This window comes from Carassius auratus, chromosome 37 (assembly GCF_003368295.1).
Source record: "Carassius auratus strain Wakin chromosome 37, ASM336829v1, whole genome shotgun sequence".
Classification (NCBI taxonomy): Eukaryota; Metazoa; Chordata; class Actinopteri; order Cypriniformes; family Cyprinidae; genus Carassius; species Carassius auratus.
This window is the reverse complement of record NC_039279.1, coordinates 10,980,968-10,998,743: the sequence shown is the minus strand read 5'-3', so window position 1 is coordinate 10,998,743 and position 17,776 is coordinate 10,980,968. Positions and strand designations below refer to the sequence as shown.

Genomic DNA, 17,776 nt, shown 5'->3' with positions numbered 1-17,776 from the left:
TAACCAAAATAATTAACCTCTGTATGACTATTAAAGTGACATTAAAAATGCACGTAGCACCGTTCTTGATGATTTTCATTTCGCCTATAAATTGCATTTTTAATTATTCAGAGCAGTGAGGTTTCTTAACTCTCAGCCCTTGCATTCTCCCTCCTTAATTAGCATAAAGCCAATCATTTCCTTTTAAACGTGTTGTGGATGTTTATGAATATTTCAGTGTGTTACATCACCATCGTTCTCAGAGGCTTTGTACTGTTAGGCCTTTTCCAAGTTCATTTATTTGGTTTTCTCATGCTGTTCGTTACCGACATCAATTATCATGAAGTATTCAAAGGGGGGGGGAAATGGAGCATCAAAATGTATCAAAAGCAAAGCATACGTCAGACTACTTGTATACTTAGTTTCCGCTAAGCAAACGTCCAATTCCAAGCTTGATTTCTCTCAGTAACTCGTGACAAGAGGCACACAAAAACAAGAAGATGTGGGGAGAGGAGAAAGGGAGCGACACAAAGCTAATGACTTTCCTCCAGGCGCTCTCCGCGGCTGCTTAGACGCTCTGTGGTGATGCATGGCATGGCCTCTGCGATGTGGCAGGACGAGATTGGTGGAGTGAGGCACTGAGCGTGCCACGCAGAGGAACGTTCATCAGTGCCACAGCAGCAGGAAAGCGGGGACTGATGCCACGAGTGGAGCTCGGCGGGATACAGGAGAACCAAGACATGGCTGGCCCAGCCTCCCTCCCTCTCCTTCTGCAACATGGAGGTAGGCACAGCTCCAGGTCACACTACTCCTATCACTCCACAGCACACTGCCTGCCACCACCAACGGGCTGCTGTTTACTCCTCCGGACTCATTCTTCAGAGAACACTTTTGTAACAATGACATCCAAAAAATTAGACGGCGAGAGCTGCAAGTCTCAAATGAGTAGCGAACAAACAACCTCACATTCTATTTAATTAATTATTGTTAATCATAATCTCATATCAGATAATAAAGCTGGGCTCTGTGCGCATTTAATATCCTCACCAAGATGCACAATACTGCACTCACAGGTGATGTTATGAGCACAGCAGGTGATCCAGCTATAAAAATCTGATTGATGCTGTAATGATCCAGTGAAGTTAATGTAAAACACCATTAAATAGCATCACAGTTGAGTGGCTATGAGTCAATGACAGGGAACAGTCAGCAGTGACAGATGCAAAGGTCTGTCAACTACATAAATGAGGTGAAATGTATGTATGTATGTATGTATATATATTTATTTTAAAACATTTGTTTGTTTTCTTACATTTCTTGAAATTACAAATGTCAGATAACCAAAATGTTCCATTAAATATAGTGTTTTTGTAAGTCTCCCTCTTTTCTATTTATTTCTATTTATTTTAATTATTTAAATGCACATAACAGATCAAATAATTAAATATCTAGGGAAGATTGCATGACTGCATTACAGGTGTACCTTGACATTACCACATGTGACCCTGCGACACAATGCATTGATTTACAGTAGATTCACAAAAGTCAAGACAACTAACATTTTTACACTATTGGCTAAATGAGTCAATGAAAAATTACTAACCAATCATGTGATCACTGAAGCATTCTGTTATAATGAACCACGTTTTACAAATAGGGATACACTGAATTGTCAATACAGATAAGCGGATAACTATTTTCATATTATGGCTGATATCTGTCAACTGGCTAATTTTAAAATTGCATACTAACTTGACGAAATAAAAAAAAAAACACATACACTAAAAACAGTATGAAAATGAATATTAATTTTGATGATATTTAAGAGTTCTTTTAAGTTATTAGCATGTGCTTTAAATATATACATACACAACATTGATAAATGAAAAAAAAAATTAAGCAATACATCACAAAAAATGATGATGGCTGCATATACAGTATATAAACAGTGCAAGAAATCTGCATCAGATCGATGCCCAATCCATGTTTTGCAGTTACGCACCGTGTGCAGGGGACGCACAGGTCTGCGGCTGACCTCGGCATGAACCTCAGAGTTGAGGTGAAACAGAAGGCACGAGGGTCCCTGGGGGGCTGATGGGAGAGGCAGGGGAGGAATACTGATCAGGGAGAGATGGAGAGACCGGAATTGCTATGCTCTCCTGTACAGCACTTGATTAGAAAAAAAAAGAGCACTCTGAGCATCCTTAACCCTTCTGTACAGCACACCAATACACAAACTGCACACAGAGAACAACACATTCTTCCTCATTAAAAGCAAAGGCAGTGGCTTCTGTGCAATGCATGCGCATAGCAACATCAGGAGGGTGAGAAAAAAAGAAGGAAAGGCATCAGGGAGCGGGAGCAAAAGACTGAGAGAGAAAGAGAGAGAGAGAGATCCCTAGGTGAATGGCTCAATTGAACATCACCTCTCTAAATTGTCCTTAACAAGAACTGATTCGATTTGAATGAAAAGGATCTGTTATTCACAACATGAGACCTGAAATCATGCAGCCCCTGAACAGTTTTGCAGTATTACTTATTATTTACAAGATTCCAGGGTGGACCTTTAGCCAGCCTCTGTTTAAAGGCGCAATTGTGGGCTTCACACATGATGTGGGAAACCATTTAGCATGCTTTAGTGCCACAACATTGTTTCTTTACTGGCGAGCTGCACCATACGAGAGGAAAATTTATAGTCTGGCAATGAGCAGAGAAAGCAAAGGGGGTCCTCCGCTGAGAGACCGGAGCTCTATAAATTTTACCCCCATATATTATGACATCCATTCAAAAGTTTAACTGCAAATACTATAATCCTGAGATGGCAGAGAGGTGGACTGGGGTGCGACAGCCAGAGGAGATATGACTCGCAAGCAGTGTCATCATCACACACGGCTGCAAAGAAAAATGAGTTTGGCGAGACGTGGAAATATACTTAAAATAGGGGAGATGAGGCATGAGAAAGATTGGATTCCTGTGCTCTTAGTTATAGCCAATTCACAAAGAAATATTAACTAACTAGGATATAACAATTAAAAGTTTGTGTTTATTTCAACAAGCTATAAATAATAGAAGGTACTAATATATATATAAATAATTAATGCTACAAAAATTAAAAATATATAAAAGGATGTTTTTTTTGTTGTTGTTGTTGTTGTTATTTAACTAAAAATGACTGGATATACAGATCTTCATCTAATACCTAAATATCTAAAACACAGATTTAAAATTTTAAATAAACTACTTACACAGCACTGTGGTAATAAATGTTTTGGAGTGTATAATTCAGGCAAGCAATTGTTATTTATTTAATTATTTTTCAATATAGCATTGCATTGTTGCTGCTGTTTCTATTAGCCATTCAGTATCATTTTGGATCCATTTACAAGACACTCTGTCACAAGCAAATGTTTTCAATGTGGGAAGAAATTGAGACTTCCTATAAGAGAAGAAAAAAGGGCTGAGACAGGGAGTGTTGTATTTCGGAATGAATTGTAAAAACATCAGTTTAACCAATAAGAAGGGAACTTCAGTGCTAAATTATATGCCCAGCACCCTCCTGAGGTGACAGTGCAAGTTGTACGTCTGTATAAATATAAGGGATTAACAGGACAGAAAAAGAGGTAAGGAAGAATAATTTCTTACAACTCGAATGATTAATTGATGCTAAATAACAAAACCGGTATCATACCAGCAGTTGCTTCATTTAAAATATAACATCACACACAACTTTTTGTCTATATGTTTAAAGAACAGGCCTTTATATATAAATACCATGCTAAGAATGGTTTGTAACACTTTCTGTTTTGCATTGTCTTTTTTTTTTTATTCCATTTATTCTACATTTGTTTCCAATTAAATATGTTAAATACAATCTTTATATTATCTGTGTAGCATAAAAATAATACAATAAAATACAAATCCATATTTTCTTGAACTTGATATTAATGTTAAATTGAAATATTTTATAGCCTAATACTTCTTGGTCTCCCTATCGCAGCTATCGATTAAATTCATTTGAAATAAATGAGTGCAGATGATCATTTCGACGTTAAACATAAAATCAAAATTCATAAAAGTCTGTAGCTATAGAATAGCCTAGCCTACTATTGGACAATTCCGCAGTTTTGCGTCTCTTATCTGTTTGCTCGTTAGGTTTTCTTTGAGCAGTTTTGATACAAGAGTGATGAAATATGCCAGCGGACACGTGTCGACTGTCTGTGACGGCAAATCTAGATGCATGATATCGAGCATCGATCACATGAGGAATGCAGAACGGTCGTAAAGTTTGACATGTTAGTTAACGCTCACATTCATGTGTCCCACACAGGTATTTATGACCGTCTGATAAACTCCAGAAAACTGCTTTTGTGGGTCTGGTTTATTTTACTGGGAATGAGTGAGTGAAAATCATCTGATTTCGCTTTTCAGAAAAAAAAAAAAACATTGGATATTAGCCTAGCGATAGTATAAAAGTGTAGTTTAATATTTCTAAAACGTAAATATTAGCAGAATTTGCTTTAGTTTCAGGAAAATGGCAAAAGATAAAAAGCCCACCAGGTGGCGCGTGTTGAATAAAAGTGAATGGTGTTCTCTGAAGAAATCTGAACTTCGTCAACACTTCGACTGTTCTAAGATAATTCAGACTATATTAAGGATGATGAACGTAAAAACAGAATCCAACAGAAGATGACAACAAATAAAAAATAATAATAATAACTGAACGACATCCTAGTAAAAATAACCCTAGGTAGCCTACCAACATTTGTCTATGTTTCTCACAAATGTTAATATTTAGTGTGTGTTTAGGCTTGTAGGATACACCTCGATTTTTCAGGTTTTAACAAATGCCTAGTTGTATTTATTTCTGGTCTATAACTATAGTAGACACTTTCACATTAAAAACGATTTTTAATTTAACCATTCATTCTACCATAAACAATCAATAAACCTAATTGATTTAAGATCGTGTATATTCAATTCTACTTAACACCGGGAATATTTCGACCTGTGCAAAAATCAGACATTGCAAAATAGCCTATTATTTATTTATTTATTTTACAGTAAGCTATATGTAAATCGAATTAAATAGACTAATACATTGATAAATACATATAACGTAAAGGCCCATATTATTCTTAATTAAAGGCAATTACACATAAATTGAGAACTTAGGTAATACATAATAAAAATCCATCAGTGGCGTTATTTATTGCATTCCTTATAACCTAATTATTGTTCTGTTAAACAACTTTTGTTTCCACATAATCGGATAATAAAAATAAACAAATAGCCTACATTTACTATACCTTTTCCGCATGTTATATTTTTAGGCCTACGTGACTTTCGGATTCTCTTATTTTTTAGAAATTAGTTTAGAGTTAAATAAATAAGCTGGTTCATTGGGTATAGGTCCGTATACATAGCTATCAGAATAATATTCAATAACCAAAACTAACAATTCACATTCGAAAAACGTTCTAAATACATTTATAGTAATTTGCATATAATATTGTCTTTGTGGAGCAGCACGCGCAGTAGGCTATTGCCTGTGCAGCCGCACGTGAAGACCCCTTAAGTAAATAAACAGAAAGTTTAAACCGTTAAATGGAACTACAAGAGCCAGCAGTTACACGTCTGTAATCTTAATCCAGCCATATATGAGCAATGTTCTCTTTATAAAAATAAAACTTATGCTTTATCTTAAATAATTAATTATAAACACAACACAAATCTGAAGACAAATTTCCATCTTATGCTGCTCTATAAAATTTAGGAGAGCAGGATAAGTTAACTTGAAGTGTTTTTATTGGCTCAAGATGCTTATGGACTGCCGCCAAGCATTGTTGTAACAAAATTCACTTCATGGAAAAATCCAAATCTTGTGATAACATCAAGAGGATTTTTTTGTTGTACATTGGAATCTGTCATATCATGGCCCTGATGGTCATCATGAAAATGATTTGGTTTAATGGATACCAATGGTTGTGTTTTATCACACACACACACTGCAGTAATGTGCATGACCAGAAATCTCCCAAAATTAAATATAGCCTCTCACTCTTGAAGGTCCTTACTCAAATTCAGAACCAGGAGGGGGGGGGGGGCACTTTTATGATTATTACATGTTTCAACACTCAATTTAAAACATATGGTAAATTATGCAATTAGCATAATATTTTCCATTTTTTACAGATAAATGATACATGCACAGGCTGACAAATCATAGGGTAGAAAGACATTTCATGGAAAAATAGTTCGTCTGGTCAGTTTAAAAACATTCCAAATGCTGCTGTAGAACAGACCTCAAAGAGTCAGAAACCTCAAATGGATTATGTCAGTAAATATAAAGACAAAAAAAAGTTCTTAACCAACTAATGTTCATTTCTAGCAGAAAAAACACATCTTTGCCCTTGCAAAACACAAGCATTTGTACATATTAGAAATGCAAAAAACTGGTTGCCAAGAGCAAATCTATATTTATCTAAAACTAAAAAAAGACACATAGAAGACATCTGAAGAGCACTCCTTCCCTGTGAGTGTACAGGGGAACACACCTACACACGCTTTCATTTGTTTCCTAATGAAAGCATCAGGCCACCTGGGCCTTGCATCGAAACTTCATCAATCTCCAGAAATGGAATCCAGTGGAGAGAAAAATCAAATTCTCATTTGCAAGATGGGTAAGGGAGAGAGGAGAGAGAGAAAGAGAGAGAGAGAGAGAGAGCTGGAGGTACCTGGGAAGACTAACCTCTAGCTGAACCCACAGCATTGAATCGTTTTGCCATTTGTCTGTGATACTGACAGGTTGCAAAGAAGATTAGACACTCAAGGTTGTGACTTCCTATTCTGCTTATTTCATCCCTTGCAAATCATGAAAAACTTCCTCTCCTCACCCACGCTAACTTTTACTAGACCGAGACATATTATTTCGAACACAGAAGCAATATTTTCCTTACCAATGAAAGAAAATGCATGATAAATATAGTGATGCTCTGTTTACTCATCATGGCACAATGAATAGACTGACAATGATATGACATTAACAGTTGAAAATCTCTTCCGAATGATCGGTATACTGGGCAGGAGGCAAAGTGAGAGCGTGTTTGGGTGAAACAGTGAAAATACAAATGAGCAAGAGATGGAGCGAGAGCAAATATCAGCATTTTCTGCAGCATCGTAGCCTTCTGAGACTGAAGTGAACTTTTGAACCCTTATGGAAGAAGCAGCGATGCAATGAGGATGCTCGGGTCTAATACGTGTCAATTTCAATTAATGAATGCAAAGGGAAACAGAAGATGGGAAAACGACAGTGCAGAGGAAAGATGGTGTCATCTTTGCCAAATCATTTAAGGTGCCTTATGAAGTCTGCCAATGCTGTATACTTTACTCTTTCTAACTGCACAAAACCGCACCAGAATATGAATCGTGGTTGGAGGAAATTCATGGATGATTACTAGTAGAATGGATGGAAGCTGCTGATCCACACCCTGTTCGAGCCAGTGAAACTTTATTTGAACTGTGCTGTTGCTATGGCAGCTGAGGTCAATAATGTAGACTCAGTTGCCCTAGACAGAGTTCAGACAGGTCATGAAATGACCAGAATAAGACCCAGGGGTCAAAAGTTTACTGTAGGGAGGAAGAAGCACTCACAGTAAATGTATGAAGTTTAGAGGCTACGTGGATGAGTACCAGCTGACAACGACTCAGACACTAAGGTCAAGTAAGGTGTTTATGATCACATGACTTCACCTCGACCTCGGTGTGGCCACATGCCACTGCATTTTGATAAATATGACAAGATGTGAACTAGTGTGAAAACCTTGACAGTAACCGTGATGGGGAGGAAAATGAGATTTGCATGTTAGGCTGGTCACTTTAGGTTGCTAGACTAAGGGCTGCTTAATTGCCAAGCTAAAATGTCTTTTTCATCGATGCAAGCTCTTTTTGGACTCTCCAGAGATTCATTACAACAATCAATTTCCTAACCAACACAACCATTCATTTAGAGGCTTCTAAGATCTTGAGGAAGAAATCAAATTTACATCTTGATGATCTAATTTGCGATAAAGAGACAACTTATCTCTGAATCTTTGGCCTTTCTGATTGGCTTCTCCAGCTTTGCCTGTAGAGCTGTGGTGGGGTAAGATAACAGGACCGAGAGGGGCTTTTGTTTCTGAACATAAATCAAGTCAGTGCACACAAAGAGCCCAGAGCATGTGCAGCCTTTGATAGGACATGCACTGATACTAGCCTCTTAAACACACACAAACTCCTGTCAGACTGACAAACCATACACCTTTTCTGCTCTATTTGTTATTACTGACATGATTGGTGGGTTGGAGTCTTGTGTGCAATATTTGTATCATTTTAGCAATCATCCCAAGCAAACATCCACTCAGCCCATTCTAAGCGATACAAATATTTTTTGTTTAGTTTGTTTTTGTTTTGTTTTTACAACTTTTGCATTTCCTAAACTTGACCTGGCAAAATATCCACCCCACTGTGAGGCTCCCCCTGCCCTGGGCTTCCCATCCTCAGCTGCAGGGCTGCTGTCATCCAGACGAGGCTGCAGGCACGGTGGGGTCAACCGTGTGGTCTGCGGGTGAAACTCAGTTCACATTACCATACAGACAGGGGCCCTGACAATAGAGCACCCATCTGTTCCTGTCAGCTATAACAAATCTAGTGTCAAACCTCCCTCTGGAGACAGGGAAGCAGCACTGGCTAAATGAAATAACACTAGCTCCTCCCATCGACAAGTCAATGGCTGCCTCATCCTCCAGTCATGTTCGAGCACAAGCAGACACAGTCAATTTCCCTTCCTCACACAGGCGAGCATGTGACAACACGGAGCGAGTAACGGTGCAAGCACTGAATGCCTGAACTATATTTACCCTCCACTACAATAGGGAAAATTTCAAAATGTCAGCATGCATGGACAACAGCTCATTCATATCACATATGCATTTTGTTTTTCATTCACTCGGGCTAAGCAAAAAAAGGGCTCTCAGCACGGAGCGTCCTTATTGAATAAAAGGCAAATGTGAAAACAAACTAAATCCGAATTGCTTGAATAGGTGCACATTTGAATGTTAATCTTCATGATTACATTCCTCTCTCTAATTTCATGTGCTCCGAAATGCTCTCCCGCTCAAATTCCAAATGTCCTCTCATAAGGTTTGATGAGAGATTCCCAAATGGTGAACTAAACATGAACCCTGAACTGCACTTGCCCGCACTGGTCATTATCTTTATTGAAAGAGCGACACGATGCGAATCTTCCTCGAGTTACTCCTCTTTGACTTATATGCCTTTTGCGGCAAAGAAGCGAATCAAAGGAGCACATCCAGGTTTGACCCCTTTTGTTGCTAAATTACAAACAACATATAAAAAAAATGGAACAATGGAGAATATGGAGTATCGGGGTGGTGAGACATTTCGTGTCAGTGAACAAGAAGTATTTGAGATAAAAACAATAATTTATGGTTTTCACAAATGGCAGTTGTGTAGACATTTGTTTTTTCTTCAATCTGGAATACTGTCAAAAGAAAGAAAATAGTTGTGATGAATTAATTAAAAATAATGAATTAAAAATTGAGCAAAAAAAAAAAAAGAGAGAGGTTTACAGTATCATCTCTGAGCTGGTCGCTACAAATCAATGCTATTGACTTGAATGCCCCTTAATTATTTTATTTGAGCTCTTTTCTGCAAAGCTGCAGGCTTTTGAGTGATAAAGAAGAGAAAATGGATAAAACGCCCCTCAGGTACAGGGTTGGGTTTCAAGACCAGCTGGTTACAGAGGAGCCGGGGATGATCAGTCACAGATCTGCCCCGAAGCAACAGCAAACTGCCCACATTAGTAAGATAAACAATCAACATGCACAAAATACAGATTTTGACGAGCCATTTTCAATATGCAGTACATCCTGTTGTTCTCTCACTTTAAACTTTTTATTTTGTTCCAGTGTATTTCAAATTGTTGTAGGCTATAAACATGTAAATATATTTGCTGTCAGAAGAACAAGAAATCTAACATTTCGAACACCATTGTTAAACACAGGCAGACATGCCATGGCTTAACCCTGCAAGAACCTCAGCAACACACATGCCCTAACATCCCCCTCGCCTGCCACTAGAGGGAGTGCTTCATCTCTTTTGTATGGAGGGTAAAGACCACCCTCCCATTCCCCCTCCACACACTCCTCAATGCCAGCAGCAGGGTTGTGGGAATCCACTAGAGGGTGATCTGTTACCAAACACCTCCACTGGGGTATTTCATCACTACCAGTGAAACCCCCACAACAAGAAATGTGCTTAAGACTAGTTTCCTGTCTCTTCCTATCACAGCTTACATGCATTAGACATACGAGTAAACACACTCATCTGCACAAAGAGTGGCTTGAACTCACGTTCAGAAGCACCTTCCTCCTGGTAGTCAGAGGCCACTGACATGTCATCCGAGGGGGCAGAGCGTCCCAGACTGGAGCTGCGGTTGTCATCTGAACTATCTTCAAGATTTGATTCAACTAGGACAAAAAAAAATGTAAACAAAAAGGCAAGAACTTTATAAAAGTAGAAACTTTGTAGAGTTCATTCGAAAGACATACATAAAATGAAAATGCTGTGGGAGGAAATTCGAATCATTTTTGTAAAACCGACTTTTTTCTAAAGAACCATTGTTCCGGGAAAGACAGAATCGAAATGGAAATCTCTGTGGGCAATTAATTAGAATCATGAAGCAGCTGTTCACTTACATCTGTGGGGGAATTCTTGTGGGTATCTGCAAAAGAAGAGGATTTAAAAATGCTTTTAGAGAAGAACATTTTGTAATGGATAAAATATCTTTCTAACCAAATGAACTTTGCAATGTTTAAATAAATAAAAAAAGGATTACTGTAAAATGCTTATAATCAGATATACAGTTATATCTGTAAAAAATAGTTTGTATTCTTCCACCGTCTTTCTTATTCATAGATTAACATTTCTGATCTGCAATGAAAGTAGTACTAGAATCGAAGAGGCGTTAGATTGATAGCAGCTTGAGTATATGTAAACACATACATCTGTGAAGCAGTGCACTGCAGTGTTTGCAAATGATGCAATGACAGCTAAGTATTCATGTAACCCAGTGCTGAAAAAAAGGATGCTTTTTCTCTTTGCAAACACCTTGTTTCAGCACAGCAAACCACAAAACCACTCCAGCGGGCTAGCGCTGTAATTGTACCCCTTGCTCCTGAAAAGACAACAACAGAAGAACTGTGCAATTTGCTTCCTGTCTGTTTAACTGTTGTGTTTTATTTGTAGCTCAACTGGGAGCACCGATTCTCAAGCTGCAAATTTGCTCCAATAAATTTACTTTTTGTGGTATTCAGTGTGTAGTACAAACAAGGAGAAAAAAGTATGTGTCAGCTCTAATAGTTGCACATGAATAAATCATACTGTGACATTCCTCACCTCTTTTGGATGATATGAAAATTTCGTAGGAGTATTTCCCTGGCCTCTTGAGCAGGATTACTGAGATTCTCATCATGAAGTATCTCAAAAACAAACAGCTCACAGTCTGAAAAAAAACAAGAGTAAAAAAGAAAACATCCTCAGTAATGTTACATTAGTCTGTTTTATAAGAAACAAACATGAGCAAACAATAATTAAAAAAATGCCATTGTAAACTGTTTTTCTCCAGAACTACATAGTGAATGTGTAAAAACTTTTATGTTGTATTTTAACATGTGGAAAGAAACAAATCTGATTGTTAACTCATGTGGAATGGCTACTCAATAAAGCACAGATGTTTTGAAATATGCAAAGAATTGTTCTATTCAAGCAAGCTCCATAGAAGCCAGAATGTGCAAATGACAAGAGTCATTTCGTCTGTGTGTCAACAGAGATAACATCTCATGATGGCATCACTCATGAAGCACCATTTTGTACAAAACATTTTAGGCTACTCAAGGGTAAACACAGCAAAGCAAAATAATTAAAAGATAAAATAAAACGAATTAAATCATAGTCTGTAGTCAAGGTTAAAGAGCGTAAACCACATATACGTTTACAATGATTTAGAAAACTAACTCTTTGAAAGTGCATCAACTGCAGACACTCCAAATTCTTCCGGAAAGAAAAATAAAAGTTTTTTGAATTCTCATTAAAAGTAATTTAGCATGTAATTAAAGAACAAGCAATCTTAAGTCATAAGTTAACACATTTTTTAAATGTAAAAAGTTACCTTAATAAAAACAAAATAACCAACTACAATCATTCAAAAAAAGGCAGGCCCTACATAATATAGCCTATTTTATACATACTGAAAGAGCACAAAAATCAATCAATAATGAAACAGTGGAGAATACCTTTTAATAGCTGTCTGATGTCATCAATGACCGTCCCCATCTCTCTAAGACTCCAACAGAAATAAAGGCTAGTAAAATATGCTGATGTCAACGATTAAAGGTCAAAGAAAGTATGCATGAACTTGTTGGTCACTTGTCATCCCACAGCATGAATGCAAAGTGTGAAATAAAAACGGAATCGAAAGATATCCACACACACTTGAACACCGGGTCGCGGAGGGAAGAAGAGGAAGTGCGAAGCGTATTGTTGTGAAAATGAAACGAGCCTAAAGAGATGTAGGCGAACTACTTTGTGATACAATGACACGAGGCTTAAATTAAAGTAGAAATAATATATATATATATATATATATATATATATATATATATATATATATATATATATATATATATATATATATATATTAGATTACTAGCCTTGCTACTGAGTGTGCCTTTGCCAACATATTAAAAATTTTACACCACCCACCACCAAGTTAAAATACTATGAAGTACACAGTTTTCAATCTGCTATCATTGCTTTAGGTTTTGTCGTTTGCAACGATTTGACAGCAACGGACGAGATCAAAATAGCTGCACTTTAAAAAAAAAAAAAAAATCTCATAGTTGTTGGCCGTAACCACTTCTCTTATCATGACCATCAATCATGACTTTACCATCAGCGGTCTATATGTGCTGCTAGTGGTCATGATATCTACACTTTGAAAGACTTACAATGTTTATATAAGCTAGGCCTACGAATCTTAGTTTGTTTAAATGATCGTTGCTCGGGTCATGTGCGTCTACTGAAATAGCCTGTTACAATTTTATGCTAATGTTTACGACTTCACTCTGTTTTTGAAATGGGACAGCCCATCGTAGCACATCTGCAACCGGTAGCGTTTATTGATTTTTGTGAGCAACAAATTAAAGTAACGTTACTTTATAAATCTGCTACTCACCCTGAACTGAATGAATTAGCTAGTATTAAATAGTGCTGTTGTCACAACCTAGCCTACCTCGTTACTAAGAAAAACATTTATGATTTCATTAATAGGCTATTATTTCATATTTTTATTGTGATAAGATTTCCCCCCTGCAATTAATTTTTGTTGGTTAAACTGGTTATTGTAAACTGTGATGTCTTGTTTAACACCCGGTCTGCCCTATACACTTCCTTACTTGAATGACTCTTGTTCATGCAGTGCAGTCTCTCTGATTCATTTGCATCATATCACAAAATCTTTTGCTTACCTTTCACAATTGTTGGCAAGGTTTCTGGATCAGCAGTTTGATGCTGAGAGAGCACTTAATGCATGTGAAAGACAAAGGACTGTATCACATTGGGGCAGCACAATCTCATCTTTACATTAAAGTTATTACATTAATAACGGAATTTAATCAGAGCAAGGGTATTTTATTTTAATTACGTTTATTAAAATAAATATATATATATATATATATATATATATATATATATATATATATATATATATATATATATATATATATATAACCAGAGAAGAAGGAATTCAATAATTTTAAAAAGATAGACATAATGTAACTTTTTAAATTTTAAGGGGGAGTTTAGTTTTAGTTTTTTTTTTCTTTTCTTTTTTTTTTGTGTCTCAAATTATATATGATCATTAAAGGGATTCTCATTAGCTAAATAAATATGCAGTCAACATGTTAGATCTAATTTCATCAAAATCATCATTGCACATGATGACTTTATGGATCATTTTGCATAGTGACAAACAAGTTAAGTACTAACTGTGTATTTTCCTGTTATTTAATGTATTTGGAGAAAAAAAAAATCAAATGAATCTTTTACCCTATAGGGAACTTTATACAATATTAACACAAACCTTGCCTTGAAGACCAAATGCAATAGCCTATAGAATTTTTTTTTTAATGATGATTGCAAAAGTGGTTGCCACAATGGTATGTTGTTGTGGATGTTACCAGAGCATTGCTGTTTGTTTGCTGTGGCATTGCTTGGTCGCGTTCTGTCCGGTTCAAAAGAGCTAACTCAAGACTATTTAATATCACATTTTCTTATCCCCTTTGGCTTTAGTTTTTCCTTCAGTAAAAGTCTATTTTCCACCTTCTAATCCCACCTTTATCATCCATTTAGCTGTTTGGAAAAGTACAGTTTTACTAATAAATACAAACAAGACACAATTTAAGGCACACAGTGAGTTATGTACATAATACTTTGGGTTTCATTTAATAGGGTCTGGAGTTTGTTCAAAGCAAAATCTATGATACAGCATCACTGATAATCTAAAAAAAACAAAAAAACAAAAACTTTGTGGAAGTTTTAATTCAATGTGGCTCTTAATTTTACAACTCATATTCAGTATTTTGTGGTATTTGTCAGTTAGTTAGGTGTAAGACGTTGTGCACAGGTACAGGATGGAGGGAGATACTGAAAGAAAAACATCTGAATGTATAAGGGGGAGCCGAATTCCAAGGAGAGGACTTGACCGAATGACCCCCGCGTCACTGTCCCTGCAGCTATGGCCCCGCATGAAGGTAGATAGAGGAAAGAGCGTGGCCCTCCTGCCTGCTGGGCACAGCCATATGAAAGGATCTTGCCTTTGTAATCCGCCCGGGATTACACCTCCCAACAATGAACAGCTGAAAGAGCGACAAAGACCCAGTATCAAACACAGGCCTGGGCTGATGAGAGGAACCTGCTATGATCTCCTACCACCAACACTGCCATCAGCGCCTCTCATCTCCCCAAGAGAGCTCTTTTAGCATTCGCCTACTCCTTTCTTCTGTCCCCTTATCTGGGAACACAGGCTTTTTTATCTCTGCATTCCTTTTCGTTTGCATTTCACTTGGGGGAGGGGCAAAACTGTCATCTGAGAGTCCCCCCTCAACCTGACAGAAATCACACTCCAGCATCACACACCCCTCGAGAGACCGGGGGTCAATATTAAGTTTTGATATGGAGTTTGTCGTCTTTTCCATTATGAGATTTAATTACTATCAATTGGCTTATAATGCCTTTTCTGTTAAATGGTATGAAAACAGTTCTGCCCATGCAAAGCCTTGGGCTCATCTCTGTCGCTGGTTTGACCCTTTGAACTCAGTTCTGCTCCTTGCTCCTAATAACCTCCCCACACATGCACAAGATACTTACAGGCAGCACTTAGAAGCTGTTTTGTGGGTGTTTAAGGACCCGTGTGGTAAATTTTTCCAAAGTAGATTGGGGGAAAGTACAGTTTGTCAAAAACTTTCCATGGTATCAGTGTGTGTCAACACCCACATGTCAATCATGAACTTAGAAGAAAATTTTTCACTACAGCTCTTGAGTAGAATAAATTTAGTTTTCTCTTATGCTAAAGGCTAATTTGTATAGGACCATTCGAAACTGCTGAAATTAATAGTTCTGTGAACCTCTGAGCCGAAAAAGGTTGAAATGATAATTTTTCAGAGAAATCACAATTTATTTGCATATGCTTAAAGGGTTAGTTCACCCCCAAAATTGTCATCCTTGTGTTTTTCTAAACCTGCATGCTTTTCTTATTTTCTGTTGAATTAAAAAAAAGATGATTTGGAATTTTTTATTTATTTATTTAGTTATTTTTTCACACATTGAACATCAGTGGGGTCTGATGCTGTTTCGGAGCTGACTTTCATAACACAGTCAAAAACAGTTAAAATATTAATTTATTTTCTTTTGTGTTGAAAAGAACAAATAAAGTCACACAGGTTTGGAACAACATGTAGATGAGTAAATATTGACAGAACTTTCATTTTTGTGTTCATTCTTTAAAACATAATTACGGCCAATATTACTGTAGCTTCAGTGTGTCATGCTGCACTCATATTCTGCTGGCTGGAATATAAAGCCTTTGGGATTCAGAAGGGGGCGGTTGGTTGTATCAGAATCCACTAATATTCAACCTTCACCACCTTCTGAAAGAGAGCAGGGAGGCAGTCCATGAGATCAACGATCTGTCACTGATAAAATGAACTGTCAGCTTTCATTTGTCTCCCTCTGGCGCGCTCTACTCGCCTCTCTAAATCATATGAGTGACGGAGCCCTGGTTACACTTTGCCAAGCTTTAAGATCTCTACAAACAAAACCACATGCAGGAAATTTGTCAATTCAATTATGACAAAAACACTGTAGTGTTGGTTTTGAGAGTAACTGGCAATTTTCCAAATCGCCCTTTCTGAGCAGGTGCAATAACTTCACTTCTCTCTCTCATAATCTAATCAGTGTTATACTATAAAAAATCCTGCACGTGTTTGCTTTTACACTCCCTGGGCCAATATCTGTTGGTTGCTTGCTGGCAAAAGCCGTGCTGCAGGTTTTTTGAAGCTTTCCCTCTCGGTTACTCAGCTAATAAGGCGGTGGACTGATTATATGGCCTCGCGGGGACATGGATACGATTGAGCGAGAGGGGGAGGGTCAGTCGGGTCTGTGTGGAGAGTGCAAGAGGAAGACTTCCTGTTCTTCCTGTTTTCACCGAGAGGATGTGGCTATGCATGTGGCCACTGTCTTATTTGTTGACTGTATGTCTGTGAAATACAAGAAGACATATAAAATGTTTCAAACCTATGAATAGTGTATACAGTATTCTTTTTATCTCTTTGAGGTCACGCACCCCAGCAGAGTGACGTGCTTCAGGGAGACTTGAACAAGAGTCAGGAAGTCAAGCCAGGCATTTGATTTGTAAAAGACCCTCTGACAAGCACTCCCAGCAGGGAGAGTTTATACCTTGCAAGCTTTAAATCTGCCCTAAACATCACCTTAAAAAGTGACCTGAAAAGCAAAGGCGGTGTTCCTGTCTATGTGATTTCTGTCAATGAATTTTAAATATGAAATTTCACCTTTTTACCTCATTGCATTTTATTGAGTACTGGAGGTAACTGTTGTTGTTGTTTTGTTTTTTTTGTTTAATATATTGTGAAATATAATTTATTAATGTAATGGCAAACTTCAGCAGCCATTACTCCAGTCTTCACTGTCACATGACCCTATAGAAATTGTTCTAATAGGCTGATTTTGTGCTCAAGAAACATTTTTATTATTATCAATGCTGAAAAACAGTTGTGCAGGATTTTTTTGTTCAGGATTAAGTGTGAATGGAAAGTAAAAAAATTAAATTAAATAAAAACATTGACATCATTTGTAATATTATAAATGTCTTTACTGTCACTTTCATCAGTTTAATGCATCATTGCTGAATGAAAGAAACAGAAAAGTCTTTAAAAAAAAATCTTACTGACCCTAAACTTTTCAATGGTTTTTGAATATATTGTCTTTGCAGGGAGATTTATATATCTATAAATATTTTCACTAAGTGCATTTTGCCAGCAAAGTGATATGCAATACTGTGCCATCATTTATCAGTATTTAAAGTGCATCTTTTTTTAAATATTTGCCAATCTTACCTGATGTAATCTTAAAAACATTCACTCCACTATTTCACCAAATTACCAAC

General features: G+C 37.1%; 1 protein-coding gene across 1 annotated transcript in view; it reads right to left on the bottom strand.

Moving 5' to 3' along the window:
* Positions 1–12,650, bottom strand: part of LOC113056178 (src kinase-associated phosphoprotein 1-like) — a 28,066-nt gene extending 15,416 nt beyond the window's left edge. The window contains exons 1-4 of the mRNA XM_026222750.1: positions 12,330–12,650; positions 11,434–11,539; positions 10,734–10,759; positions 10,389–10,505 (exon numbers count right to left, since the gene is read on the bottom strand). Coding sequence (XP_026078535.1) covers positions 10,389–10,505; positions 10,734–10,759; positions 11,434–11,539; positions 12,330–12,369 — 289 coding nt within the window. The 5' untranslated portion in view covers positions 12,370–12,650. The remainder of the gene's footprint in view (positions 1–10,388; positions 10,506–10,733; positions 10,760–11,433; positions 11,540–12,329) is intronic.
* Positions 12,651–17,776: the final 5,126 nt, after the last annotated feature.